Below are 9726 nucleotides of genomic sequence, written 5' to 3'. Positions count from 1 at the left end.
ATGTTGAAATGCTATATTTCTTACAATTTGACTAGAGTCAGTGGAAATATTCATGAGTTTATATTATCAGGTTTTAGTGAGTTCTATCATTTTGTAATTGCTATAGCTAGTATTAATAAATGTCTTCTTTTTATATGCTGAAATAAATTAATGGAGGAGGCAGACACTATGCAAAATGGCTGGGAATTGGGCCAAATCTTTTTACATACATCCAGGGACCAGTAATCTTCTAAATGGCACTTTGAGCTCTCTCGCCTAAATAATTACAAGTAGAGCCACCATATAATTTACTGAAATAATTATCCACTCTTCTGGTTCCCATCTCCTATCTCAAGTCCACAACCACCTACCTTGTCTTTATTTTCAGAGCCAGAAGCCTCAGGCTTGGTTCTAATCACAAACGGGGTAGACAGTCGCAGTAGGACCCTTTCAAAGGTGGCATTAACCTTTGGAGATACAATCTCGAAGCAGTCCTCAAACTTGAGCACTTTGTGAGTGTCACATCGAAGCTGCTTCCTTAGACCTTCCCCCAGCTGAAGGACTGACATGCTGGGGTCAAACATCAAGTGGAAAGGGAAGGCTCTGCAGAAGGTGTTGATGCTAATTCTGAGGTCCGCAGGAACTTGGGAGGTTCCCTGTGGAAGGTTCTTCGTGATATTAGTATTTTCACATTCTTTGATAAGGAAAGTAAGACAGCTACAATTGCCTGGGTTTGAAACATCAGAGCATAGCTTCTCATTTGCAACCTGTTCCACTTCCACATCCAGCCGATAGATCTTCTTTCCTGCAGCCTTAATCATCCCCAGCATTGCAAACCCCACAATATGGTGAGGGTGGAAGTAGTGGAGCATGAGAGTGCCTTCAGGAAGCTCTTTGCATAGGAAAGATGGTGACTCCAGAGTGGCCTGTTTTCCAAAAGAAGTTCTAATGTGTTCCAACAAAGCATCAAAGCCGTTAAAAAAGTCCTGCAAAGTGCCACCTACAGCTCGAAGGACTCTCTCATTCTCATGAAAGCATATATTAAAGAACTCTTCACCAAATCTTTCTTGAATTTCCTCAAACTTCAAACCTAGAGGTTAAATGGGAAGCAAATGTTAGTGAAGTCTAATATAAATAATTGAATTTATAGCTTTTTAAGTGCTCATCAAAAGAGTAACTACTGAGTGAAGTAACAAAGGTTATTTATCTTGGATCCACAAATTTTCACATAGGTTAATTCACTCATCTTGAATCAGGAAAAGTAAATTTCAGTTCATCTTCGGGATGCTTCTAAAATGTTAATGAGCATGAACCTTTGTTTGTTTTAAATAGACTACATATTTTTAGACCAGTTTTAGATTCACAGCAAAATTGAGCAGAAGGCACAGTTATTTCCCATATCTCTCTGCCCCCACACACGCACAGCCTGCCCCATTATCACATCCCCCACCAGTGTGGTACATTTATTACAATCTGTGAACCTACATGACACATTATTATCATCCAAAGTCCATGGTTTACATTAGGGTTCACTCTTAATATTGCATATTCTGTGGGCTTAAACAAATGTATAATGATATGTATACACTTATCATATCACCTAGAGCATTTCACTGCCCTAAAAGTCCTGTTTATCCCTTCCTTCCCCCTAACTCTCAGAGCATCAGCTTTTTAAATGTTGCTAATCTAGCTGTTCACCTTTCAATAGCCTTGCAGTAGTTATCACAGATAATATATTTTTCTTTTTCTTAATGATTTCCCCATTCTTCATAGAATATCCAAGTTGCCTACATATTATGTCCATATACCATCCATATTATCATCTTACTTCTTATCGAAATGCATGTATTAAGTGGAAAATATAAACCAGAGAGGAAATCTATGGTACATGAGCGGGGAGAGGCATCAAGCTATCTGGTGGAAACAAAAGGCTTACATTAGCATTCTCAGGGAAAGACATGCAGGTCAGCTAGACCCCAGGGAAAATGAGACAAAACAAGAAAATAATAATGTCAGAACTGTGGAATGATTTGTATTCTTTCACCCACAAAAGTGAGGGCAGCCAAGAATGGAGTAGGAATCTGATGAGATAAAATTAAAGGTTACTGTTAAGTTTTCTCCATATATAATCACTCCCTGATGCCCTGGCAAAAGGAGTTCTACCTTATAGTGCTGGATATTATAATGAAAAATAAATAAGTGTGCACAATGTATTCCATAGTAATAAGAAGCAGAATCACATGTGATCACAAGATCCCCGCTTGAGGATGATCTGAGGAAAAATGAGGGAATTTATGTGCCAAGGAGGACTATAACACATATAAAAGATTTTGGCCTTCATATTAAAGACAGCTTCTACCTAAAGTCACTCTATTGCTTCTCCTTTGACATTGGTTGAAATCAATACATGTAGTTTACATATTCATATTTTCTTACCCCATTTACTTCATCTCATTTGGAAGTCCTGCAAATCAGGCAGGACTGGGAAAAAGAAGGTCACTTTGCTAGCGCCCCATTAGAGTGCAGAGCAATCTAGGCTGTCTACAGCTTAGTTGCTTTCCTACCTTTATCATTCCCTGAGTGTTCCTCCCAGCCAGAAGTGAGGCAAATGAACAGAGTGAATAATATTATTTTTTAAAATGTCAAAGCACCGGACCTAATATTCCTTTTTTTTTTTTTTTTTTTTTTTTTTTTTTTTTTTGAAGACGGAGTCTCGCTCCTGTCGCCCGGGGCTGGAGTGTAGTGGCCCGGATCTCAGCTCACTGCAAGCTCGCGCTCCCAGGGTTTCCTCGCCATTCTCCTGCCTCAGCCTCCCCCGAGTAGGGGCTGGGACTAGCAGGCGCCCACCTCCACGCCCGGCTAGTTTTTTGGTATTTTTTTAGTAGAGACGGGGGTTTCACCGTGTTTAAAGGCCAGGATGGTCATGCGATCGTCCTGATCTCGTGATCCGCCCGTCTCCGCCTCCCAAAGTGCTGGGATTACAGGCTTGAGCCACCGCGCCCGGCTAATATTCTTTAAGAGCTTACTATAGAGTCTAAAATTTGTGGTAGCCAAGAAGTCAGTTTGACAAAGAACTTCTTAAAATCAATGTGATAGGAAAATAAGTAGAAAACCTAAGTGAGAAAGTCCCTTTATTAATAAGCATTTCATATTCATTTTGGTTTCATGGATTGGATGCTCAAGACTTGTTGAGAAAGTCACCTATTAAGATAAAAATATCACCACTCATCTCACATTCCCAGGTTACAAGACTGCTCTTCAACATATGTTGCATTCACTAACAATAATGTCAGCCAGAATTGATAATACCAGTACTTATCTGTCCAGTTCTCTAGTGTAAAAGAGAAAACAAGATAGATAATATTCACTGCCATTAGGTTCCTGTTCTGACTGCTCTGTTGAAACTGCTTTCATAAATACTTAAACCAATATATATTGTTTTGTCCTTATCTTACTTAACTTTGTTTGCTGTTTTTCCTTTAATTTGACACTATTAATCATCCCTTCCTCCTAAAACTCTCATCTCTTTTGGCTTATCAAACCATACTCTCCTGGTCTGATTAGTCTGTCTTAACATTAATTCTCACTGCCTTCACGAAAACTTCTTTCTATGCCAAATCCTTACATCACCATCACTATGTTATAACTAGAAAACTCTAACATACAAGTTAAATTTATATACACATTCATTGACAGTCCTTTGTTGCTATGAAATCTTCCAGTAATGAAATTTTATTAAAACTAAATACAGAATAAATAAAAATTCCTATAAACTGACCATATATGCTGAACTACAATATTCCATATGCCACCAAAAATATTCCATGGATTGCTTCTAAACTTTGAAGAATTGTATTTTCAAAAGACTTCGGGTCCACATGCATTGAAGAGAAAAAGAGAAGTTTTTCTAACTTGCATTTCTCATAACATTGAAAAGGCCCTCACAGTTATGGTGCACACAAATGTAAAGACAATACGGTATAAGCTTATGTTCTGTGTCTAATGCCAGGATCCCGAAGAATCATCCAGAAAATAACAACTAGGTAAGTACACCATAGGCAACAAACTACTCTTTGCTCAGTTCTATATAAACCCATAATATTCAATTAATGAATAAAGATTTTTATTCCCAGAACTGTTAAACTGCACAAAATCAGAAAGGAAGAAAAAAACTATTAGATTTGAAAATATTAAAACTAAGAAAAGACTACTTCAACTTTTACAAATATGCTACAAGTCAACAGCCAAGACTTTCATTTTAAACCTTAATCTCAAAATTCAGAAAGCACAGACAAAGTAATTCAATTCAGACAACTGATGCAATTCTGACTCCCAAGGTTCCGCCTACGACTGACGCAAACTCCCTACTTACAGTAAATCACTTGAAACCTATAGACAATGCTCATCTCCTCACATCACAAGATTCTATGACAGCTTGACATCTGGGTCTATAAGAATACATTTCCTCGAGGGGCAAAATTCATAACAAAACTGCTCTTATTAATGGGTAAGTTAAGTTAGAATTTTTAACTACTGTTAATTCACCTCTTTTAAAAAAGGTGAATAGCATAAATGCTGGCATCCTTTAGCTGTAAATGAAATAGAATCTATTCCTTCACGACCTGATCCTGTTATCTCTCATCTGCTTTCCCACCCCAGCTCAGATGGCATTTCTTGAGGACAAGGATCTTGCCCTATTTATGTCTGCATATCTATCACTGGCATAATACCTGATACCTGGAGAATAAGCTTTGTTTCATAGAAATTAAGCATTCAGCTAAGCATTTGTTTGGTGAATATTACTAACCTTTTAAGGTTGCACTTGTGCCACATCTAAGGATATGAAAACAAAAAGACACGTGATTTTCTCTCGTGGGCCCCTACAGAACATTAAATTACATTATGGTTGGGCTACAACAGGGGTATACAGGAGTACCCATGGAGGTAGAGGAAAGAGAGTATCTGCCTCTCCTCAGGGAGACAATGTTTGAAGGGAGACTTGAATAAAAGAGCAGGTTAGGCCGGGCACAGTGGCTCATGCCTGTAAACCTAGCACTTTGGGAGGCTGAAGCAGGCTGATCGCTTGAGCCCAGAAGTTGAAGACACAACCTGGCCAACATGGTGAAACCCCGTATCTACAAAAAATACAACAATTAGCAGGGCACAGTGGTACAGGCCTGTAGACGATAGTCCCAGCTACCTGGAAGGCTAAGGTGGGAGGATCACTGGAGCCCAGGATGTTGAGGTCGCAGTGAGCCGTGATCATGCCACTGCATTGAGCCTGGGCAGCTGTCCAGGGAGACCCTGTCTCAAAAAAAAAAAAGCTGTTGGTGGTTCCAGCCTGGGCAACATGGCATAACCCTGTCTCTACTAAAAATACAAAAAAACAGCCAGGCATAGTGGTGCAGGCCTGCAGTCCCAGGTACTCTGGAGGCTGAGAGAATCACCTGGGCCCAAGGAAGTCTAGGCTGCAGTGAGCTGTGACTGTACCACTGTACTCCAGCCTGAGTGACAGAGTGACACCCTGTACTGAAAATTACTGTACAAGAGTGTAAATGTCAGGAAGCAATCACTGGGGAGCCATCTTTGGGAGGGGAAAGAGGATCATGAAAAATAACTAATTGGTACCAGGTTTAATATCTGAGTGGTGAAATAATCTGAACACCAAACCCTCCATGACACAAGGTTACCTATACAACAAACCTGCATATGCACCGCTGAATTTAAAATAATTTTTTTTTAATCTGTGAATTTTAAAAAAATTAAATTTTTTTAACAATTAAAAACATATATCAGATACAAATTTTAATAATGTGAAATATGGTATAATAAAAATGAAGCCAACCCCAATGTGAGTACTCTGAAACAAATTTTTTCACCTAATAACTACATCTAACAAGTGCAGTATCACAAAAGTACACTGCAAAACTATCAATGTTACTCCTTCCTTTCAAATCACAAAGCACATGTCCATGTCTTTCTTATAAAATAGCAGATAGTCCCTTGTAGTATTTGTTCCGTGATCCTTCTATTTTCCATAAACATATTTAGAGGAACAACCTCTAAAAACACTATAATGTAGAATGACAAAAAAGAAACCAACGGAGGAAGGACTATAACTGAATGAATTACAGAGAGAATTTCCTCTGAATCATGGAAAACTCTAAATCTACAGATGGAAAAAGCATAAATTGCAACCAGGATTGATAAGAAACACACACACACACACACACATACACCCCCTAAGAATATCTGGTTGGATTCCTGGGGGGAAAAAAAAAGATAAAGAAGATTTTTTAAGTTGCAAGAAAAAACAAGTAATTAAAAAAATTTACTTTTCATCTGCAACAATGAAAGCTAAATGATGAGAGAAAAATACAGGTGAGATACTGAGAGAACTGAAACCTAAAGGTTTATTACCCAAAAGTATCTGGGAAAGATTCATAGATTCCATCACTCAGTGAAACACCTTAGAAAATGAAAAAAAAAAAAAAAATTAATCGAACAACAAATCACTCAGAATGAAGGAGTAATCTGGTTAAGAGAAGAAGGAAAAGTAGACATATTAGTGAGCAATTAACCTTACAACACACACATAGACACAAGCTTTCTGAAGTATGTGTACATATACATCATATCCAGATGTGTTTACACATACAAATATCCACAGATTATATACATTTACATATATATATATTATGGATAACGACCTATTACCTGGACAGTTGTAATATGAACACTAATTTTAAATTACTGATACAGGCCAGGCGTAGTGGTTCTCGCTTGTAATCCCAGCACTTTGGGAAGTTGAGGTGGGCAGATCACCTGAGGTCAGGAGTTCGAGACCAGCCTGACCAACATGGAAAAACCTCGTCTCTACTAAAAATACAAAATTATCTGGGCGTGGTGGCGCATGCCTATAATCTCAGCTACTCAGGAAGGCTGACGCAGGAGAATTGCTTGAACCCAGGAAGCAGAGGTTGCAGTGAGCCGAGATCACGCCACTACACTCCAGCCTGGGCAACAAGAGCAAAACTCCATCTCAAAACAAACAAATAAACAAACAAACTACTGATACACAGAAAAACTACCAAACTATCACAAGGTAAATTTTACTCATATTCTGAAACTAAATAATCGCAGCAAAACACAGGAGTTGGATGGTAAGGAAAGGGGAGAAGGTAGAGAAAAGAAAAGTAAATCTATTCTAAAAGTTTCTTCTTAATGGGATTTGAGGGGGTAGGAATAATATAATCTTAGAAAGAAAATAATTGATACTGTTTTAAAATAATACAAAACCCATGGGTCTAATTTTACTAAGAGAAAAAGGAAGATAATCAATAATTAAATGGGAAATTAGAGTAGAACTCTCCAAATACAAGATCAAATATTATACATATATATATATATATGTCAAAATGATCAAAACAGCAAAAGACCAGAAACAAAACAATGTAAAATAAATATGATAAATCAAGAAAATCATATACATCATGGATTAAGGTAAATGTAAATGAATAAATCATCCCATTAAATGAGAAAACTCTCACTCCCTCTACAAGAATTGTACTTATAAAAGGTGATTAAAAAATAAAAGATTGAAAATTAATCAACAGGCAAAGAATTCAAAGAAACTGCAAGAAAAAAAGCAGAAATGAGGGGCAATATTAGTATAAACAAGGTAGAATTAAGGGGAGAAGTGATAAACAGAATAAAAAGAGACAAAGTAAAACAAAATCACAATTTATAGAGAAGACCTAAGAGACATAAACCAAGCAACATTGTAGCTAAATATATAAAGCAAAAACAATTAGGAATTAATTGCTAATGAGTATGGGGTTTCTTTTTGGAGTGATGAAAATGTCCTAAAATTGATTGTAGTGATGGTTGCAAAACTTTGTGAATATATTAACAACCATTGAATTGTACACTTCTGTTGGGTAAATTGTATGGTACATAAATCATATTTCAATAAAGCATTATATATTTTCAGAATTATTTATTTTCAAAATTAAAAATGAAAGAAGAGGCTGGGCACGGTGGCTCACACCTATAATCCCAGCACTTTGGGAGGCCAAGGCGGGTGGATAACGCAGTCAGGAATTCGAGACCAGCCTGGCCAAGATGGTGAAATCCCATCTCTGCTAAAAGATACAAAAATTATCTGGGCACGGTGGCAGGCACCTGTAATCCCAGCTACTCAGGAGGCTGAGGCAGGAGAATTGCTTGAAACCCGGAGCAGAGGTAGCAGTGAGCTGAGATCGCGCCATTGCACTCCAGCCTAAGCAACAGAGCACGACTCCGTCTCACAAAAACAAAAAAACAAAACAACACAAAAAGAATGAAAGAAGAATTCTATATGACTACAATTATAGCAGGAAACATTAATACATGTCTCTCAGTACCAAGGTATCTAATGAAAAAATCAGCAAAATCATAGAGAAATTAAATAAAATTATATACAGCAGAACAAGGAAGATAGAAGAAAACCTTGATAAAAATAAAATTTTAGTGAAAAACTTCAATGTGTCCTTTGGAGAAACCAAAAGATCAAAATAAAAGCAAAATCAGAGAAATTAAATAAATGTTAATAAACAAAATAAAAGGCAGTCAGAAAAGAAAATTTAATGGCAAAAGCAACAAACTCAAAACATATGTACACGTACATATGTATTATATGTATGTAAAATACAAAATTGCTCAAATACTTGATCACAAAACCCCATAATATTTTACGTAAAGATTTTGCAGATCACATTTTAATAACAATAAAAAATTAATAATAAAGGGAAATAACAAAAAGGTGGCATATATATTTGAAAGTTAAGCAATACATTCTCTTAGATTACAGGGAAAGTCAAAATTGGAATTATAACTTTTAGAAATCAATAAAAAGGAATCTACATCATACGCAATTCTGAGGTACAACAAAACCATACTCAAGGAAAACGTATGCCAGAAATGTTTTCACAACAAAAATTAATAAGTAAATAAAGAGCTTCCAGAGTAAGAAAACTGTAATGAGCTTAAGAGAAAAACCTACAGAGTAGGAATAGATAAAAGCTGAAATTCAGAGAGAAAATAACTAAATTGGAATAAGAATACATAGGCACATATTAAGATGAAATAGATAAATCAGAAAAGAAACATGCAACTTTCTGTGAACAAATGTGTAAATGGAATGGAAATGGGTATCTGGCAAAGTATAAATGACCAAAGTTGACCCAAGAAGAAATAGGCAACCTGAGTTCTGGCTAGCAATTGGGAAAAAAACTAGATAATTGCAAAGTTTTTAAAATATTTTCGGCCGGGCGCGGTGGCTCAAGCCTGTATCCCAGCACTTTGGCGGGCCAAGACGGGCGGTCACGAGGTCAGGAGATCGAGACCATCCTGCCTAACACGGTTGAAACCCCGTCTCTCTAAAAAATAAAAAAATTAGCGGGCGAGATGGGGCGTTGTGTCCCAGCTACTCGGGGGGCTGAGGCGAGGGGAGAATGGCGTGAACCCGGGAGGCGGAGCTTGCTAGTGAGCTGAGATCCGGCCACTGCCACTCCAGCGCCTGGGGGGCTGACGAGCGAGACTCCGTCTTCAAAAAAAAAAAAAAAAAAAAAAAATTTTCAGGCTATAGAAACAAATTAAAATCACTCAATTCTTTTTATTAATCCCATATAACTTTATGTCAAAACCTGATATAGTATACTAAGACCAATTTCTCTTATGAATATTTGCAAAAATAGTAGCAGATAG

The 9726-nt window shown here is 37.2% G+C and overlaps 1 protein-coding gene across 1 annotated transcript in view; it reads right to left on the bottom strand.

The window, feature by feature from the left end:
- Positions 1-299: 299 nt before the first annotated feature.
- The window catches only part of LOC108527520 (guanylate cyclase soluble subunit alpha-2-like), a gene marked incomplete at its 5' end in the record, with an annotated part of 85006 nt that continues 75579 nt past the window's right edge, over positions 300-9726 (bottom strand). Inside the window, one exon of the mRNA XM_017868843.1 lies at positions 300-1069. Coding sequence (XP_017724332.1) covers positions 300-1069 — 770 coding nt within the window. The remainder of the gene's footprint in view (positions 1070-9726) is intronic.

This window comes from Rhinopithecus bieti, unplaced genomic scaffold, assembly GCF_001698545.2.
Source record: "Rhinopithecus bieti isolate Rb0 unplaced genomic scaffold, ASM169854v2 scaffold_789, whole genome shotgun sequence".
Taxonomy (NCBI): Eukaryota; Metazoa; Chordata; class Mammalia; order Primates; family Cercopithecidae; genus Rhinopithecus; species Rhinopithecus bieti.
Note: the sequence above shows the minus strand (reverse complement) of the source record. Positions and strands in the feature narration are given on the sequence as shown.